At 45.5% G+C, this 27,578-nt stretch overlaps 1 protein-coding gene and 1 long non-coding RNA gene across 5 annotated transcripts in view; one reads left to right on the top strand and one right to left on the bottom strand.

The window, feature by feature from the left end:
• Positions 1-27,578, top strand: part of LOC134928019 (uncharacterized) — a 204,149-nt gene that overhangs the window by 161,396 nt on the left and 15,175 nt on the right. The gene's annotated exons all lie outside the window — the stretch shown is intronic.
• KIF13A (kinesin family member 13A) overlaps positions 22,175-27,578 on the bottom strand; it is a 477,346-nt gene continuing 471,942 nt past the window's right edge. For all 4 annotated transcript variants that reach the window (XM_063923222.1, XM_063923220.1, XM_063923221.1 and 1 more), the window contains one exon: positions 22,175-23,659. In XM_063923222.1, coding sequence (XP_063779292.1) covers positions 23,376-23,659 — 284 coding nt within the window. In that variant the 3' untranslated portion in view covers positions 22,175-23,375. The remainder of the gene's footprint in view (positions 23,660-27,578) is intronic.

Consider the following 27,578-nt stretch of genomic DNA (forward strand, 5'->3'; position numbering starts at 1 on the left):
AGTGTGGGCTCCAGTGTGAGCTATGAAGCATCTGTGTGCGCAAACACTTTAGCATCATGTATGCAACACACCCATGAGACAGACCATTTTTGTGTACATTAATAGCCACCTCCCAGTCACTGCCCAGGAACGTCTAGCATATTTACCAGACATTTCCGATACAGTGCATCTCAGTCACAGCTGCAGCTCTGTGTATACACGGGATGTAGTTATCATCCCGGTGATCAGCATACCGACGCGGGGATCCTGGCCGCCAGAATGCCGGCAGGGGGCCAAAGGCTATTCCCACTCGTGGGTGTCCACGACATCCACAGAGGGGGAATAAAACCTGTGGCGAGCGTAGCGAGCCACCGAGACCGCAAGGGGCTTCGTTTGGCTCGCCTCCCTGCCGGCATTCTGACGGCCGGGATCCTGGCGTCAGTGTGCTGACCGCCGGAGTCACGGCCGCCAGTCAAACATACCCTACGCGTATACACAGTGTACCCTGACCAAAATGCTACAATAACACTGAAACGCTGGTCACTGTCTACAATTGTTGTGGTAGTTAGTCTCCATAGAGTGCTGCTGCTGGAGTATTGCATGTATTACTGGCCCATTGCTATATTTACTAGGTTGGAGGGCACCTGCTTTGTTATAGTATAGAAACTATCACTACTAAATACACATTGAAGGAAATTCAATCAGCATTGTGGGGATGTAGCTCCTAGGTTAAATGCCGGAGCTATTCGGTTGAACGCATCACATCTGGCATTTAACCCAGGAGATGCACCTCACAGCGACTAATGCCCAGGGCTTAGTTGCGGTAAACTGCACCTCCTGGGCAATGCTAATATCACACAGTAACACCGCAACTAGCCTTAAAGCAGTACTTAAGGGGTAATTCCAAGTTGATCGCAGCAGGATTTTTGATAGCAACTGGGTAAAACCATGTGCACTGCAGGGGAGGCAGATATAACATGTGCAGAAAGAGCTAGATTTGGGTGGGTTATATTGTTTCTGTGCAGGGTAAATACTGGCTGCTTTATTTTTACACTGCAAATTAGATTGCAGATTGAACACACCACACCCAAATCTAACTCTCTCTGCACATGTTATATCTGCCTCCCCTGCAGTGCACATGGTTTTGCCCAGTTGCTATCAAAAATCCTGCTGCGATCAACTTGGAATTACCCCCTTAATGCAGATTTTTGCTCGCTCCCTCGGGATGCTGTGAGCAGAAATCCGCTAGTAGCAGGTTTACCACGCGAGCGATTGTGTAACTCAGGGCACTTAACCGAGGAGTTACATCCCCACGATATTCACTGAATTCCCCTCATTGTGTGCTGTAACTAACTAAACACAGCAATCTGCACTTCAGAAGCACACACAAAAAAACATATCCGCAGCATACAGGTGATCCCCGGCTGCTGTCCCTGGATCTCTGCACCCTAACCAAGAGGGAACCATTACCTTCACTACCCGCCAATAAACATATATAGGGCGGCATGTACTAAGATGCTACGCTGAGCTGCATTGCGCTGCGCTAATAGCTATCTTACCGCTCCGAAGCATGTTAGAATCTTCCTCAGCCTCCAGGCGCTGTCATTCTTTCAAAGCAGTTTCTGCATCACGTGAACTGTATGCACTAGCCAATGGAGTCAGGAGACAAAGGGATCACGTGATGTAGAAACTGCTTGGAAATAATGACAGTGTCGGAAGGCTGAGGAAGATTTCTAACATGCTTAGGAGCGGTAAGAGGGTACAGCACACAGGCGGCGGTGTTATCCGCTCACCTCACTGCCGCCTGAAGCCAGCGCCGGACGGAGAGAGTGTGCGGCTCTTGTGGGAAAGGTGGAGGCTGTGGAGGAGGAAATGTTTGCTCCCAGGTGTCCTCTCTTCCCGGGGAGGAGAGAGGGTGGAGGCGGCTGCGCTGCGACGGGTGAGGAGGAGGCGGAGGATTGGGGCTTCGGAGCGGTAAGATAGCTATAGCACCAGGCAATGCAGCTTAGCGCAGCGTAACATCTTATTACATCCGACCCATACACCCTCCTGTATATACACATAAACCCAATATACTGTAATAATATACACAGGGTTACATCATATAGTGACCGTACACACAGAGTTACACTGCACACACCATAGAGTGGAAGCACACAGGGTTACACCGCACTGCTCAAGCACACACAGGGTTACAGCATACAATGACAGCACACACAGGGTAAATCTGTACAGTGGCAGCACACATTGCACAGACCCACAAACACTAGAGATGTACATAAATAAATCATCACGGTCACATACATCTCTGAATCAGGCCCTGACGTTCTAAAATCGCCATATGCTGCCCTGCAGACAACTTCAGGGATACAACCAAGTAGGGAAAAGTCAGCTGTCCAGTAGCACTCACTAATCCTGGGCTGCAAAAATACAAGGCTTGCAGTTGGACCAGGCTCCAGGGTATCCAGGGACTGGGATATCCTGGTGCAGTCCTAACGGGTCACACCAAAATATAGATTCTTTGGGTGGCTGGGGGGAGGGGGGGGGGGGGGTCAGCGCAGAGCTATAGTGCAAACAGGGGGCTCCAACATTGGTAACTGACACAGGTGAACAGGGGTGGAGTTTACGGTGATTGGGGGTGGAGCTAAACACAACTAGGGGGCTCCCACCCACATGACACAGCTTTAGATGACCAGGGGCGGAGCTTAGCGTGGTCAGGGGGTGGAGCTTAGAGCAGCCAGGGAGTTCCACACTGGTGACAGTGTTTCTGATGGCCGGGGGCGGAGCTTATCGCGGCCAGGGGGCGGAGCTTCGGGCAGCTGTGTTGAGGTGATCGGCAGCCGGGGGTGGGTGTTCAGTGGGCACTGGCAGTGCTTCGAGCAGCTAGGCTGCCAGGAGAATCATGTGCTGTTGGTCAGTCACAGTGGTGACAGGAAAAGTTTTTTTTTCTGTCAACACTGGCTACGCTGCAGGGGATCCCATGGGCCTATTTTTAATGGGGGGCTTGGAGCTGCAGCTCCATCCGCCCCATTGTTAATCCGGCCCTGACCCCGCCTCCGTGCACAAGAGCTCAGTTTGTAAGTTGGTGCCATGTAGTAAGCAGGCAATCAACAGGGGGGCTGCTCTTGCAGCCTATATTTTAGCTTAATTTCAGAAGAAAGAAGACATTTGAAGACTTCAAGGGCTGCAGCTTTCATGAATGTCAGATAGACATCCTCTGCTGCAGCTCCATCACTCCCCCAGCGGCGCTGTATATTCCCGCACCCTGGTTGCCAGGTCACTACAGCGGAGGCTCTGGTGTCTTTCCTGTCAGTCACACACACTTGCCGCTGCCCTCCGGGATCGCGTGGTCGCAGGTACATAGGGAGGTAATTGATCTCTTTGGCCCGCTTTTATCGTGATCCGGCGCGGCCACGGGGGGCGGGCTGCGTGCGCTGGCATCGACACTGTCAAGGGCAGCCGTTCCACTAGTCACCGGGACACAGGTGGGGGTTTTTCTCCTATAAAAACACGTTTTTGTACAGCCCGCAGTGCCCGGTGGGGAAGCCAGCAGGGGGATAAGGCCTAACCTGTAGCCCCTCCCCCAGGGCACCATTTGGGTAAATGTTCCCGCCCTGGAGCTGCATATCTCTCCCTCACTCCCTGTCAGCCGCCATCACACGGAGCTGCGCTGATCCTGGGACTGCTGGGGCAAATACTCCTACTCACTAGCGCTGTGCATTTTACAGGACACTTAAGTATTCTACCTGTCAAAGGACAGTGGGGGTCATTCCGAGTTGTTCGCTCGTTGCCGTTTTTAGCAGAATTGCGATCAGGCTAAAAAAACGCCAGTTCTGCGCATGCGTACGTGCAGGGCGCACGTGCTAAGTACTTTCACACAAAACTATGCAATTTTACACAGGGCCGAGCGACGCTTTTCAGTTGCTCTGCTGATCGGTGAGTGATTGATAGGAAGTGGGTGTTTCTGGGTGGAAACTGAGCGTTTTCCGGGAGTATGCTAAAAAACGCAGGCGTGTCAGGTAAAAACGCAGGCGTGCCTGGGGAAACGGGGGAGTGGCTGTCCGAACGCAGGGCGTGTACGTGACGTCAAACCAGGAACCAAACAGTCTGCAGTGATCGCAATCTAGGAGTAGGTCTGGAGCTACTCAGAAACTGCAGGGAAATATTTTAATAGCAGAACTGCTAACCTTTCGTTAGCAATTCTGCTAAGCTAAGATACACTCCCAGAGGGCGGCGGCCTAACGTGTGCATTGCTGCTAAAAGCAGCTAGCGGGCGATCAACTCGGAATAAGGGCCCGAAAGAGTGCATACATTCAGGGTTGTGTGGTACATACACCCTTTGATATACATCCAGTATCTACTGTGTTTTGGTGCTAGACAATGTCTCTCATATATTGCCACAGCTTCTATGTACCTTAAGGAGGCGGCTTCCGAGGCCGGGGTGCTGGCGGCCAAGGCTGCCACTACGTACATCTTGGCTTGCCGTATCCTGTGGTTGAGATCCTGGTCGGTGGATATGGATTCTAAGAAAACCCAGGAGGTGCTTCCTTTTAAAAGAGACATTCTTTTTGGTGAAGACCTGAATAAGATTGTGGTTGATCTGGCTACTGCTGAAACAGCTTGCCTACCTAGTACGGCTCCTTCCGCACAGAAGGCTAAAAGTACTTTCCCTTGGCCCTTTCATCCTCCAGGTAAAGCAAAAGGTCAGGCGTACCCAAAGCAGACTTGTGCTTGCAAGCCTGGGCTGCCCGTCAGCCTGCTTCCAAAACTGACAAGACTGCCACATGATGGGGTGGGCCTCCCTCTGGGGGATCCCAGGGTAGGGGGCCGACTTCTAGGTTTTGCCCAGGAATGGTTGAAGACCACTTCGGATACCTGGGTAAGGGAAGTAGTCACTCGAGGTTACGCCATACCTTTCAAAAACCGTCCCCCTCATCGATTTTGCCTGACAGATGTAACTTTGGATCTGATGAAGGCAAACACTCTCCATTCGGTGGTGCAATCCCTCCTGTCCACAGGAGTGGTGGTACGGCTGCCTCTGGCTCAGCGAGGCAAAGGATTCTATTCACCGCTGTTTATAGTCCCGAAACCGTACGGGTCCTCGCGGCCCATTCTCAATCTCAAGTCCTTGAACAAGCACATGAGGATCTCCAAGTTCCGTATGGAAACTCTTCGCTCTATTGTTCTGGCTTTAGAGCCTGGAGACTATATGGTCTCCCTGGACATACAGGATGCGTACCTGCATATTCCTATTGCAGTGTCTCATCAGCAGTACCTGAGGTTTACGGTGGGCAACATTCATTACCAATTTCGGGCATTACCCTTTGGTTTGACAACAGCTCCACGAGTTTTCACCAAAGTAATGGCGGTCATGATGGCTACACTCTGCCGTCAAGGGGTAAGGATCCTGCCATACCTAGACGATTTGTTGATCCTGGCAAATTCCCCAGAAATTCTCCTGTGTCATCTAGATTTGACTGTCTAGGTCATGACAGCCCACGGGTGGCTTGCCAACTGGAAGAAATCATCCCTGGTTCCTGCTCGGAGCATGGTTCACCTGGGAGCGTTATTGGACACTTACAACCAGCGGTTGTTCTAGTCTCAGGAGAAGGTCCTGAAACTTCAGGACAGGATTTGATGCTTCCTATCTCGTCCGCAAGTGTTGATTAATTCGGCAATGCAAGTGCTAGGTCTCATGGTGTCGGCTTTCGACATGGTGGAGTATGCTCAATTCCGTTCTCGCCCTCTGCAGAAGTTAATTCTGTCCAAGTGGGATGGCCTGCCTCACCAGATCAGATCTCACATGATCTCCTTGTCTCCGGAGGTCCGCCTGTCACTGAGCTGGTGGCTTCAGAACCATCGATTGAGCAGGGGCCGTCCCTTCTGGATATCCAACTGGGTCCTGCTGACGACGGATGCCAGTCTGAGAGGTTGGGCCGCAGTGTTGGAACAATCACTCTCTTCAGGGTCGGTGGACCGAGGAGTCTCTACTTCCGATAAATATTCTGGAACAGCGGGCAGTGTTCAATGCGTTGTCAGTGGCCCAGCATCTGATACAGAACAGACCTGTTCAAGTACAATCGGACAATGCCACCATGGTGGCATACATCAATCATCAAGGTGGCACTCGAAGCCACATGGCAATGAGGGAAGTATCACGGATTCTTCAGTGGGCAGAACGCCATCTGTCCCCCATATCCGCAGTGTTCATTCCTTGGGTCCTAAACTGGAAAGCTGACTTTCTCAGTCGTCAGGACGTACACGCCAGAGAATGGAGCCTCCATCCAGAGGTGTTTCAACTTCTCGTGGACAGGTGGGGCCTTCCAGATGTGGATCTGATGGCGTTTCGACACAATCACAAGGTTCCGGTCTTCGGAGCAAGGGATCCCCGAGCAGCATTCGTGGATGCTCTCGCAATTCCATGGAACTTTCGGCTGCTGTATGTGTTCCCTCCGGTGTTACTCCTGCCCAGAGTAATACGGAAGTTCAAACAAGAAGGAGAAAACCTACTTCTGATCACTCCAGTGTGGCCCCGGCAGCACTGGTTCTCCGATCTGCAGGGCCTCTCGTTGAATCGTCCCCTTCTACTTCCACAACGACCAGACCTCCTCGTTCAGGGCCCTTGTGTTTACCAGGACTTGGCCCGTCTGGCTTTGACGGCATGGCTCTTGAAGCTTCCGTCCTGAGGGCCAAGGGTTTTTCTGAGGCGGTCGTTCAAACTATGTTGAAGGCCCGTAAGCCGGCTTCTGCTCGGATTTACCATAGGGTCTGGATTGCTTACTTTACTTGGTGTGCATCTCATAATCATGACGTTTTCAAGTTTAGTACGGCCAAACTATTGGCCTTTCTACAACAGGGACTGGACTTAAGCCTTCGTCTGGCCTCCCTCAAGGTTCACATCTCTGCCTTGTCGGTTTGGTTTCAGAGAAAGATTGCTGCCCTACCTGATGTTCATACCTTCACTCAGGTCATGTTGCGGATTCAACCTCCTTACGTTCCACCTGTGGCCCCTTGGGATCTGTCGGTGGTTCTGTAGGCCTTGCAAGAGTATCCGTTTGAACCTCTTGCATCTGCGGACCTTAAGTGGCTCTCCCTTAAGGTTTTGTTTTTGCTGGCTATCACTTCAGCTAGAAGGGTCTCGGACTTGGGTGCCTTATCCTGTAAATCTCCCTATCTGATTTCTCACCGTGACCGGGCGGTTTTTAGAACGCGTCCGGGTTATTTGCCCAAGGTGATGTCTTCCTTCCACCTTAATCAGGAAATTGTGGTTCTGGCCTATAATTCTCCTGAGGTGTCATCTAAAGAGCGGTCTTTGGATGTGATACGGGCTCTCCGTATCTATGTGAAGAGAACCTCCTCCATTAGGAAATCTGATTCTCTTTTTGTACTGTTTGGTTTTCACAAACGTGGCTGGCCTGCTTACAAGCAGACCTTGGCCAGATGGATTAGAATGGTGATTGCACATGCTTATGTACAGGCTGGTCTTCCAGCTCCTGCTACCATCAGAGCCCATTCTACTCTGTCTATAGGACCGTTGTGCAACCATTGATCAATTGTGCAAGGTGGCTACGTGGTCCTCAGTAAACACGTTCATAAGGTTCTATGCCTTCGATACTTCCGCCTCCCAGGATGCTTCCTTTGGACGCTGGGTTCTTGTACCCACTACAGTGCGTCCCCTCCCATAAGGAACTGCTTGAGGACATCCCCGATGTTATTCCTTGTGGAGCCCAGTGTACCACGCAGCAGAAAATTAGATTTATGGTAAGAACTTACCGTTGTTAAATCTTTCTGCGAGGTACACTGGGCTCCACAAGGCGCCCACCCTGACGCACTTTGCTTCTTTGGGTTGATATGGCATTAGCCGCTGACACCCTCCCTAGTGGTGGTGAGTGTGTGGTCTATGTGGCTGTCTATGATTGTCGGCTCTAGTAGCTGCTAGTGCACTGGGCTGGTTAACGAAACTGAGCTCCTGTGCACAGAGGCAGGGTTATAGAGGAGGCGGCGCTGTGCATCTTGGGAACAGTCAAAGCTGAGCCTGTTGGTGCCTCAGATCAAGATCCTACTCTACACCCCGATGTTATTCCTTGTGGAGCCCTGTGTACCTCGCAGAAACAACAACGTAAGTTCTTACCATAAATCTTGTTTTTTACTGGCAGGACCAAGCAGCGTCTTCAGCACTAGTCAGTACTATACCCCACAAATCTTAGTTCAAAATGTTGTGCTTACAAAAGTTTCTGTTTTTACTAGTGATGAGCGGGTTCGGTTCCTCTGAATCCGAACCCGCCCGAACTTCAGTTTTTTCTTCACGGGTCCGAGCGACTCGGATCTTCCCGCCTTGCTCGGTTAACCCGAGCGCGCCCGAACGTCATCATCCCGCTGTCGGATTCTCGCGAGACTCGGATTCTATATAAGGAGCCGCGCGTCGCCGCCATTTTCACACGTGCATTGAGAGTCATAGGGAGAGGACGTGGCTGGCGTCCTCTCCGTTTAGAGAAGAGAGAGACACAGTAGAGACGAGAGAGACACAGTATTTTGGGGAGCATTATTACTATTAGGAGGAGTACTACTATACTACTTGCTGAAGTGATATAGATTAGATAGTGTGACTGTGTATTGTATTAATTATCTGACTTGTGGGGGAGACACTGACAGTGGGGAGCAGTTAGAGTCTGAGAGCAGGACTCAGGAGTACATATAACGTACAGTGCACACTTTTGCTGCCAGAGTCAGTGCCACACTGCCATTGTTGTGACCACACTGACTACCAGTATAATAATATATTTTGTGATTGTCTGCTTAGGACTCGGAGTACTAGTTGCAAGTTGCAACGTGACCTGACCACCAGTTTAATAATCAATCACCACCAGTTTAATATATATATATATATATATATATATATATAATTGTATATAATTATATATATAATATTGTATACCACCTACCCGTGTTTTTTTTTTTTTTTTCATTCTTCTTTATACATACTACTATAGTAGCTTACTGTAGCAGTCTGCGGTGCTGCTGACCTGACAGTGTCCAGCAGGTCCGTCATCAGTCATTACATAATAAATATATATAGTACCTGTCCGGCTGCAGTACTAGTGATATTATATTGATTTCATCTCATTATCAATAATTTATCATCCAGTCGACTCTATATTAGCAGCAGACACAGTACGTTAGTCCACGGCTGTAGCTACCTCTGTGTCGGCACTCGGCAGTCCATCCATAATTGTATACCACCTACCCGTGGTTTTTTTTTTTCTTTCTTCTTTGCACATACTACTATAGTATAGTAGCTTACTGTAGCAGTCTGCGGTGCTGCTGAGCTGACAGTGTCCAGCAGGTCCGTCATCAGTCATCATTACCTAATAAATATATTATCTACCTGTCCGGCTGCAGTACTAGTGATATTATATATACATACATATATATATTGATTTCATCTCATTATCAATCATCCAGTCTATATTAGCAGCAGACACAGTACGTTAGTCCACGGCTGTAGCTACCTCTGTGTCGGCACTCGGCAGTCCATCCATAATTGTATACCACCTACCCGTGGTTTTTCTTTCTTCTTTGTACATACTACTATAGTATAGTAGCTTACTGTAGCAGTCTGCGGTGCTGCTGAGCTGACAGTGTCCAGCAGGTCCGTCATCAGTCATCATTACCTAATAAATATATTATCTACCTGTCCGGCTGCAGTACTAGTGATATTATATATACATACATATATATATTGATTTCATCTCATTATCAATCATCCAGTCTATATTAGCAGCAGACACAGTACGTTAGTCCACGGCTGTAGCTACCTCTGTGTCGGCACTCGGCAGTCCATCCATAATTGTATACCACCTACCCGTGGTTTTTTTTTTTCTTTCTTCTTTGTACATACTACTATAGTATAGTAGCTTACTGTAGCAGTCTGCGGTGCTGCTGAGTTGACAGTGTCCAGCAGGTCCGTCATCAGTCATCATTACCTAATAAATATATTAACTACCTGTCCGGCTGCAGTACTAGTGATATTATATATACATACATATATATATTGATTTCATCTCATTATCATCCAGTCTATATTAGCAGCAGACACAGTACGGTAGTCCACGGCTGTAGCTACCTCTGTGTCGGCACTCGGCAGTCCATCCATAATTGTATACCACCTACCCGTGTTTTTTTTTTTCTTTCTTCTTTGTACATACTACTATAGTATAGTAGCTTACTGTAGCAGTCTGCGGTGCTGCTGAGCTGACAGTGTCCAGCAGGTCCGTCATCAGTCATCATTACCTAATAAATATATTATCTACCTGTCCGGCTGCAGTACTAGTGATATTATATATACATACATATATATATTGATTTCATCTCATTATCATCGTCTATATTAGCAGCAGACACAGTACGGTAGTCCACGGCTGTAGCTACCTCTGTGTCGGCACTCGGCAGTCCATCCATAATTGTATACCACCTACCCGTGGTTTTTTTCTTTTTCTTTCTTCTTTGTGCATACTACTATAGTATAGTAGCTTACTGTAGCAGTCTGCGGTGCTGCTGAGCTGACAGTGTCCAGCAGGTCCGTCATCAGTCATCATTACCTAATAAATATATTATCTACCTGTCCGGCTGCAGTACTAGTGATATTATATATACATACATATATATATTGATTTCATCTCATTATCATCCAGTCTATATTAGCAGCAGACACAGTACGGTAGTCCACGGCTGTAGCTACCTCTGTGTCGGCACTCGGCAGTCCATCCATAATTGTATACCACCTACCCGTGGTTTTTTTTTTCTTTCTTCTTTGTACATACTACTATAGTATAGTAGCTTACTGTAGCAGTCTGCGGTGCTGCTGAGCTGACAGTGTCCAGCAGGTCCGTCATCAGTCATCATTACCTAATAAATATATTATCTACCTGTCCGGCTGCAGTACTAGTGATATTATATATACATACATATATATATTGATTTCATCTCATTATCATCCAGTCTATATTAGCAGCAGACACAGTACGGTAGTCCACGGCTGTAGCTACCTCTGTGTCGGCACTCGGCAGTCCATCCATAAGTATACTAGTATCCATCCATCTCCATTGTTTACCCGAGGTGCCTTTTAGTTGTGCCTATTAAAATATGGAGAACAAAAATGTTGAGGTTCCAAAATTAGGGAAAGATCAAGATCCACTTCCACCTCGTGCTGAAGCTGCTGCCACTAGTCATGGCCGAGACGATGAAATGCCAGCAACGTCGTCTGCCAAGGCCGATGCCCAATGTCATAGTACAGAGCATGTCAAATCCAAAACACCAAATATCAGTAAAAAAAGGACTCCAAAACCTAAAATAAAATTGTCGGAGGAGAAGCGTAAACTTGCCAATATGCCATTTACCACACGGAGTGGCAAGGAACGGCTGAGGCCCTGGCCTATGTTCATGGCTAGTGGTTCAGCTTCACATGAGGATGGAAGCACTCAGCCTCTCGCTAGAAAACTGAAAAGACTCAAGCTGGCAAAAGCACCGCAAAGAACTGTGCGTTCTTCGAAATCCCAAATCCACAAGGAGAGTCCAATTGTGTCGGTTGCGATGCCTGACCTTCCCAACACTGGACGTGAAGAGCATGCGCCTTCCACCATTTGCACGCCCCCTGCAAGTGCTGGAAGGAGCACCCGCAGTCCAGTTCCTGATAGTCAGATTGAAGATGTCAGTGTTGAAGTACACCAGGATGAGGAGGATATGGGTGTTGCTGGTGCTGGGGAGGAAATTGACCAGGAGGATTCTGATGGTGAGGTGGTTTGTTTAAGTCAGGCACCCGGGGAGACACCTGTTGTCCGTGGGAGGAATATGGCCGTTGACATGCCTGGTGAAAATACCAAAAACATCAGCTCTTCAGTGTGGAGGTATTTCAACAGAAATGCGGACAACAGGTGTCAAGCCGTGTGTTGCCTTTGTCAAGCTGTAATAAGTAGGGGTAAGGACGTTAACCACCTCGGAACATCCTCCCTTATACGTCACCTGCAGCGCATTCATAATAAGTCAGTGACAAGTTCAAAAACTTTGGGTGACAGCGGAAGCAGTCCACTGACCAGTAAATCCCTTCCTCTTGTAACCAAGCTCACGCAAACCACCCCACCAACTCCCTCAGTGTCAATTTCCTCCTTCCCCAGGAATGCCAATAGTCCTGCAGGCCATGTCACTGGCAATTCTGACGAGTCCTCTCCTGCCTGGGATTCCTCCGATGCATCCTTGCGTGTAACGCCTACTGCTGCTGGCGCTGCTGTTGTTGCTGCTGGGAGTCGATGGTCATCCCAGAGGGGAAGTCGGAAGACCACTTGTACTACTTCCAGTAAGCAATTGACTGTCCAACAGTCCTTTGCGAGGAAGATGAAATATCACAGCAGTCATCCTGCTGCAAAGCGGATAACTGAGGCCTTGACAACTATGTTGGTGTTAGACGTGCGTCCGGTATCCACCGTTAGTTCACAGGGAACTAGACAATTTCTTGAGGTAGTGTGCCCCCGTTACCAAATACCATCTAGGTTCCACTTCTCTAGGCAGGCGATACCGAAAATGTACACAGACCTCAGAAAAAGACTCACCAGTGTCCTAAAAAATGCAGCTGTACCCAATGTCCACTTAACCACGGACATGTGGACAAGTGGAGCAGGGCAGGGTCAGGACTATATGACTGTGACAGCCCACTGGGTAGATGTATGGACTCCCGCCGCAAGAACAGCAGCGGCGGCACCAGTAGCAGCATCTCGCAAACGCCAACTCTTTCCTAGGCAGGCTACGCTTTGTATCACCGCTTTCCAGAATACGCACACAGCTGAAAACCTCTTACGGCAACTGAGGAAGATCATCGCGGAATGGCTTACCCCAATTGGACTCTCCTGTGGATTTGTGGCATCGGACAACGCCAGCAATATTGTGTGTGCATTAAATATGGGCAAATTCCAGCACGTCCCATGTTTTGCACATACCTTGAATTTGGTGGTGCAGAATTTTTAAAAAAACGACAGGGGCGTGCAAGAGATGCTGTCGGTGGCCAGAAGAATTGCGGGACACTTTCGGCGTACAGGCACCACGTACAGAAGACTGGAGCACCACCAAAAACTACTGAACCTGCCCTGCCATCATCTGAAGCAAGAAGTGGTAACGAGGTGGAATTCAACCCTCTATATGCTTCAGAGGTTGGAGGAGCAGCAAAAGGCCATTCAAGCCTATACAATTGAGCACGATATAGGAGGTGGAATGCACCTGTCTCAAGTGCAGTGGAGAATGATTTCAACGTTGTGCAAGGTTCTGATGCCCTTTGAACTTGCCACACGTGAAGTCAGTTCAGACACTGCCAGCCTGAGTCAGGTCATTCCCCTCATCAGGCTTTTGCAGAAGAAGCTGGAGACATTGAAGGAGGAGCTAACACGGAGCGATTCCGCTAGGCATGTGGGACTTGTGGATGGAGCCCTTAATTCGCTTAGCAAGGATTCACGGGTGGTCAATCTGTTGAAATCAGAGCACTACATTTTGGCCACCGTGCTCGATCCTAGATTTAAAGCCTACCTTGGATCTCTCTTTCCGGCAGACACAAGTCTGCTGGGGTTGAAAGACCTGCTGGTGAGAAAATTGTCAAGTCAAGCGGAACGCGACCTGTCAACATCTCCTCCTTCACATTCTCCCGCAACTGGGGGTGCGAGGAAAAGGCTCAGAATTCCGAGCCCACCCGCTGGCGGTGATGCAGGGCAGTCTGGAGCGACTGCTGATGCTGACATCTGGTCCGGACTGAAGGACCTGACAACGATTACGGACATGTCGTCTACTGTCACTGCATATGATTCTCTCACCATTGAAAGAATGGTGGAGGATTATATGAGTGACCGCATCCAAGTAGGCACGTCACACAGTCCGTACTTATACTGGCAGGAAAAAGAGGCAATTTGGAGGCCCTTGCACAAACTGGCTTTATTCTACCTAAGTTGCCCTCCCACAAGTGTGTACTCCGAAAGAGTGTTTAGTGCCGCCGCTCACCTTGTCAGCAATCGGCGTACGAGGTTACATCCAGAAAATGTGGAGAAGATGATGTTCATTAAAATGAATTATAATCAATTCCTCCGTGGAGACATTGACCAGCAGCAATTGCCTCCACAAAGTACACAGGGAGCTGAGATGGTGGATTCCAGTGGGGACGAATTGATAATCTGTGAGGAGGGGGATGTACACGGTGATATATCGGAGGATGATGATGAGGTGGACATCTTGCCTCTGTAGAGCCAGTTTGTGCAAGGAGAGATTAATTGCTTCTTTTTTGGTGGGGGTCCAAACCAACCCGTCATTTCAGTCACAGTCGTGTGGCAGACCCTGTCACTGAAATGATGGGTTGGTTAAAGTGTGCATGTCCTGTTTATACAACATAAGGGTGGGTGGGAGGGCCCAAGGACAATTCCATCTTGCACCTCTTTTTTCTTTAATTTTTCTTTGCGTCATGTGCTGTTTGTGGAATGTTTTTTGGAAGGGCCATCCTGCGTGACACTGCAGTGCCACTCCTAGATGGGCCCGGTGTTTGTGTCGGCCACTAGGGTCGCTTATCTTACTCACACAGCTACCTCATTGCGCCTCTTTTTTTCTTTGCGTCATGTGCTGTTTGGGGAGGGTTTTTTGGAAGGGACATCCTGCGTGACACTGCAGTGCCACTCCTAGATGGGCCCGGTGTTTGTGTCGGCCACTAGGGTCGCTTATCTTACTCACACAGCTACCTCATTGCGCCTCTTTTTTTCTTTGCGTCATGTGCTGTTTGGGGAGGGTTTTTTGGAAGGGACATCCTGCGTGACACTGCAGTGCCACTCCTAGATGGGCCCGGTGTTTGTGTCGGCCACTAGGGTCGCTTATCTTACTCACACAGCTACCTCATTGCGCCTTTTTTTCTTTGCGTCATGTGCTGTTTGGGGAGGGTTTTTTGGAAGGGACATCCTGCGTGACACTGCAGTGCCACTCCTAGATGGGCCCGGTGTTTGTGTCGGCCACTAGGGTCGCTTATCTTACTCACACAGCTACCTCATTGCGCCTCTTTTTTTCTTTGCGTCATGTGCTGTTTGGGGAGTGTTTTTTGGAAGGGCCATCCTGCGTGACACTGCAGTGCCACTCCTAGATGGGCCAGGTGTTTGTGTCGGCCACTAGGGTCGCTTACCTTACTCACACAGCTACCTCATTGCGCCTCTTTTTTTCTTTGCGTCATGTCCTGTTTGGGGAGTGTTTTTTGGAAGGGCCATCCTGCGTGACACTGCAGTGCCACTCCTAGATGGGCCAGGTGTTTGTGTCGGCCACTAGGGTCGCTTAGCTTACTCACACAGCTACCTCATTGCGCCTCTTTTTTTCTTTGCGTCATGTGCTGTTTGGAGAGGGTTTTTTGGAAGGGACATCCTGCGTGACACTGCAGTGCCACTCCTAGATGGGCCCGGTGTTTGTGTCGGCCACTAGGGTCGCTTATCTTACTCACACAGCTACCTCATTGCGCCTCTTTTTTTCTTTGCGTCATGTGCTGTTTGGGGAGGGTTTTTTGGAAGGGACATCCTGCGTGACACTGCAGTGCCACTCCTAGATGGGCCCGGTGTTTGTGTCGGCCACTAGGGTCGCTTATCTTACTCACACAGCTACCTCATTGCGCCTCTTTTTTTCTTTGCGTCATGTGCTGTTTGGGGAGGGTTTTTTGGAAGGGACATCCTGCGTGACACTGCAGTGCCACTCCTAGATGGGCCCGGTGTTTGTGTCGGCCACTAGGGTCGCTTAGCTTAGTCATCCAGCGACCTAGGTGCAAATTTTAGGACTAAAAATAATATTGTGAGGTGTGAGGTATTCAGAATAGACTGAAAATGAGTGTAAATTATGGTTTTTGAGGTTAATACTTTGGGATCAAAATGACCCCCAAATTCTATGATTTAAGCTGTTTTTTAGGGTTTTTTGAAAAAAACACCCGAATCCAAAACACACCCGAATCCGACAAAAAAAATTCGGTGAGGTTTTGCCAAAACGCGGTCGAACCCAAAACACGGCCGCGGAACCGAACCCAAAACCAAAACCCGAAAAATTTCCGGTGCACATCACTAGTTTTTACAGGTCTCTATGATATATTGGGAAGTATAAAATGAACAATGATTGTAGAGTATATGAAACACCACAATGAGCAAATACAGCAGGAAATGTAAGAATAAGAATTCATGACTCTATAGAATTTAACTAAAATATAAAACACATAAACAGTTAATGAATAAAATTACATTCAACTTGAAAATAACTAAAATTGAATAAGCAAATGCACAAATCATAAAGGGTAGTAACTTAAAAATAAAGCATTTTTCGCTCTTTACAAAGTCCATGGTATTTGAGGAGGATACTGTATCTGCAAACAGGTCCTCTTAATTAACTATGGATTCAAGGGAAGGTCCATAATATGTAGTGCTTTTAGTCAGAGCAAATGCAGATTAAAGAGTAGGTTGCAGGTTTAGTTGAAAATGGGGGAAATGTCCTTAAGGTTGTTTGTGTATGAAAGCAGACTTTTAGACAGTCTGGTGAGTCCTCAGTCTCTGACGCTTGGTCCTGTTTAGTCTTCACTTAAGTGCTGGTAGGGAAGGGGGGGCTTGTGGTGCTCGCTGTAGTTGCATCAGCTGTCTCTAAGAAATTAACGTCAGACTGCGAATGTGCTGCAAACACATTGCACATGCGCAATGCCTAAATTGCGTTCACAATTTAATGAAATTTGATTCACAGGAAGTGACCATTTGTGGGAGTTAACATGGCGTTTGTGAGGAGTGGTTGGTAAAACGCAGGTGGATTATGGCCGTTTTCAGGGCATGTATTTGACATCAGTTGCAATGGATTGCAACTAAAAACATGATGCGACTACATTCTCACTATTCTGAGTAGCCCTGGGTCAACCGCAATTTTCGATGGTACTCGATTTCTCCGTATGTATTGCAATTGTTTCATTGTGAACTCACATACCGTTATTCACATGAGAAAACCGATGATAAAATTTCTAGTTTTCATATCACCATTTCAAAATTTCCAACTTGGAAAAACAAAACTTGCCAAAGCACATTAATAGGTTGCTCCATAGTCCTACTAGATTAAAGTAATTCAATGCATAAGTATGAAGAAACCCTCTAGAATTTTTTTTTGTGGTATCCCAATTGTTCATATGAGCAGCAACAAAAATTCTTGTTCTACAAATATAGACAAATGGTGCATCTATAGTTTATTATTCTAATAGTAATCCTCTAAATACCCCTAATTCTAGGGCACCAAACTGAAAGGGTAAGTCCAGCTAAAAGGTGCAATGTCAAAAGTGTTGTGCTGCAAGAGAGGGATATTTAAAATGTGCTGACATAGCTAGTATTTGGAGGGTGTGTCCTAGCTGAATCACAGTATATAAAGTTATCCAGTATAAGTATACAGCATGTTATCCAGTATGTAAGACATATATTATATTTATACACCTTGATTTACAACATGGTTTGTCCAGATGGAAATTGCACATCTTAAGTGGATTTGCTCCTAACTGTAAATGAGGCCAATTGAAGTATTTAGTGGGAATCAGAGACTAAAGATGAAACAATCAAAACAACATGTAAGAATTTGAAAATATAAATAAAGTGCCAAAGATGATAAAAGTAATCGTTGGGACAAATTCCAGTTGCATTCCGCTGCTCCCAACAGCCTCTTCAGGAGCTATTAATTAAAGACCACTACACACTGACATGATGCTGTATTGAATGGCAACTTAGTGTTTTTGTTTTTTTTTGTTCTTAATGAGTTGGGTTGTTATTGTGTGACCTCTGCCATAAATACTGAATGCATCTTAGAATTTCTCAGACTAGTTCTCATAATCTTTGCTACAATGGTCCCAAATATTCTTTTAGACAAACGATAATGCTTCACTTGTTGGTGCACATTTACACATGTGAATTTTCGTGTTTCGTGTAAATAGAAAATCAATTATAGGGTCACTGATTTTTATTTTATTATGCTATTACATTTTTGATTATGGACAAGGTTCAGTATCCTACATACTCTTTCCCTACTAAGGCACAGTGATGGGGTTGTCACGGTCTATTTTGACGTGAAGCTTCTCAGTTCTACAGGTATAGTAATACTGTACAAATAAGTAGAAAAAAAAACACAAAGCATATCAGAAGTAGTTTAAATTCTAAACACAATGAAAATATATGTAACATTATTGCCAAATATAAATTACAGTTTTGTACAGTAAACAGGGATATTCTACAGTGATATTGCCCAATTCGATAAAACAAGAAATAAACAGAACAGCAGCTCTTCATTGAGATACAATGTATCAGACTCTTACAATTCAATACCAGAAAGTGGGAACATGTACAGTAGATAACTAATTCATGAACTATTAATGCATATTCAGATGTCTGTTGAGTCGGCTTACGGTCATTAGGTCGACAGTCATTAGGTCGACGTGGTCAAAAGGTCGACACAAGTTTTTCCCATTTTTCATACTTTACGATCCACATGGACTACGAATGGGACCGATAATCTGTGTCGAGCGCAGCGGTAGCGGAGCGAGGCACCTTGCCCAAAGCATCGCAAGTGAAGCGAGCCATGCAAGGCAACACGGTGCACTAATTGGGATTCCCCGTCACTTTATGAAGAAAACACCAAAAACAATAAAAAAAACTCACGTCGACCTTGTTCATGTCGACCGAATGACCATGTCGACCTTTTGACCACCATGTCGAACCAATAGTGGTCGACCTAATGACTGTCGACCTAATGACCCATACCCGTTCAGCCTGAAATAATTAAGATGAAATTGCAAATATACTTCCTCTCCATTTCAGTGGGTTACCATTTAATGGGAACAATACATGTCTTGTGCTAGTGGTTCAGGTAGGTAGTTTTGAATATATATATATATATATATATATATATGAGAGAGAGACAGAGAGAGAGAGAGAGAAATACAGAAATTAATAGTGTAGGTATGATCAATTCAGTGCCAAAAGAAGAATGTGTATATATTGCAGTAGCCAGTGTATCTGGTGACAGGATGATTAAGAGATATTATAGAATAACACAGTTTATTTTCAAATAACTGAATAGCCTTTCTATTTCTGCACAGCTGATATGAAGTAATAATGCAACTAAAAATGATATATACCAGATTACCTATCTTTGGGAGTAGTATCGATGCATCTAGATGTGTTTTGAAGCGAGAATTTTGGAAATAAACGAATACAAACTAGTAGCTTGTTATGCTAATGAAAAAATAATGTACAAAAAATTATTGTAGAGGGTGTCTATAATTAAAATTCACATATTCTAAGCAGTTTACAGCAAAAACTGTGTTGCCAAATTTTCAGTACATCTTAATGAGGCAATGGAAAGGAAATTTGCAGCAAAAAAGAAAAAAAAGAAAATAGCCACAGGGGGGATTTTTCCACTTGTAAGGTATCAGATATGTAAATTTCCTTTAGCAGGTCATCCGTCTTATCACTATTTACTGTAAATAACATCCTAACAACATTTTTAATTTTCATTTTGTCTTAATTTCAAAATGACATACTTTTTTCATATTTTTAACTAACTGTACCCAAATCACCGCTGTACTGAATTGTAATGGTCCCAATAAAATTGTAAAATGCCCCCGGCGGTGATTGTAACTTTTTTTTCCCCCTGTGAATTTCCTTCCCAGAGCCGGCCCTAGGCATATGCAAACTAGGCAATTGCCTAGGGCATCTGGTATGCCTAGGGGCACAAGCAGCTTCTGCTGATTAAAATGATATGCGGCATGCCTATATTCTGTGTGTAGCATTTCGTATGCAGATAAAGCCACAGTCGCACACAGTATATAGGCATGCTGCATATCATTTTAATCAGCAGAAGCTGCTTGTGCATCCTAGCCACATAGCAATGCAAATAAGATGCATTTTCATAAAAAAATACGCAACCGACGTTAACAGAGCTGCCAGTTGACTCACGCCAGGAACTATATGTGTCATTATGTGTATAAGGGCATTAATAATGTGTAACATATGTGTAAGGGGCACTATGTGTGCCATTATGTGTATAAGGGCATTAACAATGTGCGGCATATGTGTAAGGGAAATTATGTGTATAAGAGCATTAATAAGGGTTGGCATAATGTGTAAGGCGCATTATGTTTATAAGGACATTAATGATGTGTGTCATGTGTAAGGGGCATTACTGTGTGGTATTATGTGTATAAATGCATTACCAATGTGTGGCATTATGTGTATAAGGTGCTCTACTGTGTGGCGTAATGTATAGAAAGGGCACTAATGTGAATAAACAGCAATATGGTGTGGTGTAATGTGAATAAGGAGCAATATGGTGTGGTGTAATGAGAATAAGGAGCAATCAGTATGATGTTAAGTGAATGAGGGGCACTACTGTGAGGAGTAACATATATAAGGTAAAGTGGTACTACTGTGTGATGCAATGTGAATAAGGGACACTATCGCATGATAAATTGTGAATAAGGTTGCACTACTTTGAAGCAAAATTTGAATTGGGGGTACTACTGTGTGGCCATGCCCCTTGCCAGCAAAAACACATACCTTTTTGGGCTGTGCGCCGAATGTGCGTACTGTTCTTATTTAAATTACAGGATGTAGGAAAACAAAAAAAAAGGACTGCTTTGGGTGGGTGGTGATGGTGCTGGGAAAGGGGTGCAGGGTCAGAGGCGGAACTAGCGGTGGTGCTAGGGGGCACCAGCCAAAATCTTGCCTAGGGCATCATATTGGTTAGGGCCGGCTCTGTTCCTTCCCGTGGCATCATTAAAACTTAGTGAAAACTTGGCAACATTTTTATATGTAATTTTTGCTGCAGACTGCTTGGAATAGGTGAACCTTACTTATAGACACTCTGTACATTAAGTCACATACATGTATATTTAGATTTTATAGAATGAGAAACATTTTCAAAACATCCAATGCTGTTTTATAATCACTTATAGGGGGATATTCAATTGTTTAAAAAGTCAGTTGGGTGTCTGTTTTTTCCTATCTAATAGACAGGAAAAAACAGACACCCAACCGACTTTTCAAACATCTGAACTCCCCCCATAAAGCACAGAGTCGTGTCAACAGCAGATCATGTTTAAGTACAGAAACTGAAATTCTGTACTGCAGTAATATATAAGCAGTTTACGGTAAGGAGCTCCTCCACCATTATTCCAAACAGAATGCAAATACTTGGAAATGTTTCCACTTCCATAACCCCTTTATGGCATTGTGCCAATTTGCAAATATTTAAAACAAAAATATTAAAGCGCATATTTATGTGTAAATATTAAGGTATAAGGTATTTAAATTATGTAGACTAGTAAAAAACATAGCAGTTGACAGTATCTAATATTTGAAAATAATACTAAGGTGTATATTTACTAAGCAGCCGCATTTCAAAGCAGCTGCTTGTTAGCAGTTCTGTTCTCAGGATTTAAAAGGGAAATAATATTAAATACAAAACCTGGAGTATATTATTGCTGTTCTAAACACTGTGACAGAACCGCTGACAAGCGGAATCTTTGAAATGTCATAGCTTAGGAAATACACCCCTCTAAAGCAGTCTGAATATACCATACAGATTTAACACAGTTATTTAAACTTCTTAAATTAAAATTGCCCACATGCATCATTTTAAAACCTACATGATTTGACTAGGCAGTGATGGGGAACCTTGGCACTCCAGCTGTTGCTGAACTACACATCCCAACATGCCATGCTACAGTTTTGCTATCTGGCCATGCTAAAACGGTCAAGGTTCCCCATCACTGGCCTGGGGTGTCATGGTTTAGGTAGCAATTAAAATAATGAATGAGTAACATGTTAGTCAAGCAGTGGTTTTAATGTCCCCACGGCAACACTGCTTGTCAGCTCCTCCATTTCCGTGGTAGGCTGGAAGTGTGGTGATGATGTCACTTCCTGTCTGAAAGTAGCTAAGGATACCGCTCTCCCGCATGCCAAGGGGGAGAAAGAAGGGAGGGGTGCTCACCTGAGGATGAGGGATGGAATTCCAAGGTCATTTCAAATGTGGCAAACAAAAGACTGAAATGTGAGTAATCTAATACAAAATACTGCTTAGATAAATGCCCATATATTATTTACCTGATCATTTTGATCCAAGATTGCGTGAAAATAATGATATCACAGAGTGTGCAATCTTTTTAATATATGCGTTCAAAATGGCATATGTATTATATACAGAATGTTATGTTCAATGCAAATAGCTTTAGGCAGTTACGTTAAATACGTTAAAATACATAAAATAAGTGCGTGTGTAGGCAGCTCTTTACCAGCATTAACTGCACAGTTACTAATTACTCTTTATACATATTCCCCTTTCAAAGCATTATGAGCTCCTTTATTTCTTATTACTCCATACAGATGATCAGCTACAATGATGACAATGACTACAGTTGTATAATGTGCTCTGAATAGCATATAAGGATTTCTCTCTCAAAGTCTAATTTGTCATTTTTCTTTACAGCTGCTTTTAGTGGGTAAGCATTGAAGAATAGCGCTTTAGAAAATCTGTGTCGGTTATCCTGCTGAGTTGCTAATACTGCATTATACACACTGATGCACACCACAGTTTCCCACACTAAAAAAAGAGGTAGGATAGAACTACGAGTGGGTACTCGTAATTCAACTAAGTCAGTATAATAACTTGTTGCTAGAGCTTGCTGTGAAAAAAAAACCAAAATAAGGCAACAAGGTGCTCATTTTATTTTGTAGTAAAACTATTTATATGGCCATCCCAAGATAAAAATTCTAATAGGTTTCTCTGGTGGAAGAGGACACGTTACCTATACATAGTGCAGGCAATCTTTATTAAAAGTTGAACCAATATTTAACCTATTCAGTTCACTAGAAACTTTACTTATCATCTGTCCCAGAATGCCCTAGAAATAGCAAATAATCTCCTAAACTGGACACCATTGTAGGCGACAGGTACACCTTAACACAGGTTCTTTGGTAAATAAGAAACAGTATCCAGTGCCTTTTTCCCAGTTATGTATATTCAGTTTATTTTATTTTTTTAGGAAAAAAAGGTTTTTGTATCTTCAGATTAAAATATAATCCACTGTGATCATTTAAGAATAGGCCTGTACCAGTCATTTATCTACATACCAATTTTTAGTCCTGCTTTAAGTGAGCAGCAACCAACCTGCCCACAAGGCAGACAAACTAATTAGACCTTTGTAAAAACTGTTAAACCAACATTCGGGACTAGAACCAAATAAACATTTCACAAGAATTAAAACTGTACAACTGTACAAAAATAGCTTTTTTTAACAATCCATATGAGTTTATACACAAGTGATGTGAAGTAAGTGCAAATACTGCATTTTAGTTGATCCAGGATTTCCTGTTCTCTTGCTTCCTAGAAAAAGCCGATGCAGCTTCGTTCCCAGCTGGATAGTGTGCTTTCTCTCCTGTCCTGGGTGCTGGAGATCCTTTCAAGGCAACAATTTTCTGTTTCTCTGTGTTACATGTCTGAGCCTGCAAAGTGCTGTTACGGTCTCTCTTTGTGGAGCCAAGTGCTTTAGTTAGCCGATTGGGTCGGACAAATACTCCATATTTGGGTTTGCAGCGAAAGTATTCTTTGCCTTTAACCGTGCCATCGTGTTTGCCTTAGAGAGAAAGCAATTGGGTGATTATATACGTTAGAAGATAATGGCAGCACATACACATTTTATTTTGGTTATTAAACAATGTGTTTTTGTTCTTCTAGTGGTGTTGCTGTTATTGCTTTCTAGAGATGTAAAGCAGGCTATATGTGTGTTCCCGTGACTGACGTTATGTCGTCTGTCAATGTATATTGAGTTCAACATAGAATGGGAATATTCAGGGCCTGATTCTGAGCTGGATGCAATGTGCTGGTATTTGCGTCAGTCAGCGGCTGCCAGATTAACTACCTTATAACAAAGTGAGTAATCCTTCTATGCGAGTACCAATATGTCTTCATTTGTATGCACCCACTATTCTCCTGACCACTGCCGCCCCTGTCATAATTAGTGTCAGCATTTACACCCATCCCATGCTTGGTGCATCCCTTCTCCATAGGCTTGCCTTAAACAGGCACGGAAATCTAGCCTCACGCCCATGACACTGACATGATACAGCCATGAGATTTTCCAACTGTGTGGTCCAGGAAGTAGAGTTCAGTAGTCCCTTGAATGCTCCAGGCGCCTCTGCAGAAGAGTTACTTGCGCAGGCACACTACAAGGCTCATATGCAGGTGGTGTGGGGCAGTGACTGCCACCAGGGCCCTGTGCTATGGTGCTACAGCCCTGATTTCCATCTATAAGTATGGTAGCTGCCTGTGTAATGTCTATTTCACAGACAGAGCAATCTGGTAACCTGCGAAGCAAACCTTTGACTCCGGTATCATCAGTAAAGGTGCATATGCACAATGTAGTGCCTGGGTGCTGAGGGGCACGCGCACTATACTAATAATCATGAGGGGCGCGCACTTTTGGGCTTGTGTCTGACTCACAATCAGGCCCTGTACATGTAGCTGAACAAGGAACTGTGGTTTATTTTCAGAGCAGGAATTAAAGCATTTAAATTGCAAGTTATGCTTAGCAAGAAGTATGGTTTATCTTTCATTTATATCACTTTGTATTACTAGAAATAAGTATATGAAGCAGCATTTAAAAATAGGATTTTAATTACCTACCGGTAAATCCTTTTCTCGTAGTCCGTAGAGGATACTGGGGTTCCAATTAGTACCATGGGGTATAGACGGGTCCACTAGGAGCCATGGGCACTTTAAGAATTTGATAGTGTGGGCTGGCTCCTCCCTCTATGCCCCTCCTACCAGACTCATAGTAAACTATGCCCGAGGAGATGGACATACTTTGAGAGAAGGATAGATAAAGTGCTGAGATTCCGAACCAGCACAAACAACAAGAAGAAAGCTATGTTAACCCAACTTTAAACAGGAACAGCAACAGCTGAACCAACAATACTTAACCAAGTAACAGTGCAGGAAGAACGAAGCACTGGGCGGGCACCCAGTATCCTCTACGGATTACGAGAAAAGGATTTACCGGTAGGTAATTAAAATCTTATTTTCTCTTATGCCCTAGAGGATACTGCGGTTCCATCTAGTATCATGGGGATGTACCACAGCTCCCAAACCGTGTGGGAGAGTGCTGAGGTTCCTGCAGAACTGATTGACCAAACTGAAGGTCTTCAGAGGCCAAAGTATCGAACTTGTAGAACTTAGCAAACGTGTTCGAACTAGACCAAGTAGCCGCTTGGCAGAGCTGTAAAGCAGAGACACCCCGGGCAGCCGCCCAGGAAGAACCCGCCGACCTAGTAGAGTTGGCCTGTACAGATTTTTACACCGGCAAACCAGCCGTGGAATACGCATGCTGGATAGTGAGCCTGATCCAGCGTGCAATTGTCTGCTTTGAAGCAGGACACCCAATTTCGGATTTACTGTAATGAGCTGTCCTCTTTATGTATACCTTCAAAGCCCTCACAACATCCAAAGACTTTGAAGTAGCGGAAGTGTTGGTGATAACCGGAACCACAATAGGTTGGTTGATGTGAAACGCAGACATCACTTTTTGGAAGAAATTGCTGACGAGTTCTGAGTTCAGCTCCGTCCTCATGGAAAATTAAATAGGGGCTCTTGTGAGACAAAGCCCCCAGCTCTAACACATGTCTTGCTGAAGCCAAGGCCAACAGTGTGACGGCCTTCCACGTAAGAAATTTTACGTCCACCTCCTGTAATGGTTCAAACCAGTCCGATTGGAGGAACTGCAGCACCAAATTGAGATCCCAAGGTGCCGTGGGAGGCACAAAGGGAGGTTGAATGCGCAGAACCCCTTAGGGAGAGAAGCCAATTGTTTCTGAAAGAAAATGGACAAGGCCAAAACCTGGACTTTTATGGAGCCCAGACATAGGCCCACATCCACACCTGCCTGCAGAAAAAGCAGGAAACGTCCCAGGTGAATTTCCACCGCAAAATAAGTTCTGCTCTCACACCAAGAGACGTATTTCTGCCAAATACAGTGTTAATGTTTAGACGTTACCCCCTTCCTGGCTTGGATCATGGGCCCTCATTCCGAGTTGTTCACTCGCTAGCTGCTTTTAGCAGCAGTGCAAACGCTAAGCCGCCACCCTCTCGGAGTGTATCTTAGCTTAGCAGAAGTGCGAACGAAAGGATCGCAGTGCTGCTACAATAAAAAATTGTGCAGTTTCAGAGTAGCTGCAGAACTACTCCTACCTTGCGATCACTTCAGACTATTTAGTTCCTGTTTTGACGTCACAAACACGCCCGGCCAGCCACTCCCCCGTTTCTCCAGCCACTCCTGCGTTTTTATCTGGCACGCCTGTGTTTTTTCACACACTCCCCGAAAACGGCCAGTTACCACCCAGAAACACCCACTTCCTGTCAATCACTCAACGATAAGCAGTGAGACTGAAAAGCGTAGCTAGACCTTGTGTAAAACTGCATCGGCTTTTGTGAAAGTACGTCGCGTGTGCGCACTGCGCCCCATATGCATGTGCAGAATTGCTGATTTTTAGCCTGATCGCTGTGCTGCGAACAACGGCAGCTAGCGATCAACTCGGAATGACCCCCATAGTCGGGATAACTTTGTTAGGGATCCATCTTTTGGCTAGAAACAGCCGTTCAACTTCCATGCCGTCAAACGTAGCCGCGGTAAGTCCTGAAAGACGAATGGGCCCTGTTGCAGAAGATCCTCGCGAAGAGGTAGAGGCCATGGATCTTTGAGGAGCATCTCCAGAAGGTCCGTGTAGCAGGCCATTCTTAGCCAGTTCGGAGCAATGAGTATTGCTTGAACCTTTTCCCTTTTTACTCTTTTGAGAATTCTTGGGATCAGAGGAAGTGGAGGAAACACGTACATCATCTGATAGACCCATGGAGTCTACCGCCACTGCCTGTGGGTCTCTCAACCTGGAACAATACCGCTTGAGCTTTTTGTTGAGATGAGAGGCCATCATGTCGATTTGTGAAGCACCTGAACACTTCTGGGTGAAGGCCCCACTCCCCGGATGCAGGTCGTGTCTGCTGAGGAAGTCTGCTTCCCAGTTGTCTACTCCCAGAATGAAGACCGCTGACAACACCACAGCATTTTTTTCTGCCCAGAGGACAATTCTTGACACCCCTGACATTGCTGCTCTGCTTTTCGTTCCGCCCTATCGGTTTATGTACATCACTGCTGTCACACTGTCCGACTGGACCTGAATGGCCCAATTGTAAAGAAGATTAGAGGCCTGTAGAAGGGCGTTGTATATTGCCCTGAGTTCCAGAATGTTGATTGGAAGGATGACTTCCTGACTTGACAATCTTCCTTGAAACTGCACCCACTGGGTGAGTGCTACCCAACCTCTGAGGCTTGCTTCCGTGGCTAACAGGATCCAGATCTGAATTCCAAACCTCCGACCCTCAACGAGGTGAGAAATCTGTAGCCACCACAGAAGGGAGATCCTGGCTTTTGGCGACAGACAAATCCTCTGGTGCATGTGAAGATGCGATCCGGACCATTTGTCCAACAGATCGAGCTGGAAGGC

This window comes from Pseudophryne corroboree, chromosome 5, assembly GCF_028390025.1.
Source record: "Pseudophryne corroboree isolate aPseCor3 chromosome 5, aPseCor3.hap2, whole genome shotgun sequence".
NCBI lineage: Eukaryota > Metazoa > Chordata > Amphibia > Anura > Myobatrachidae > Pseudophryne > Pseudophryne corroboree.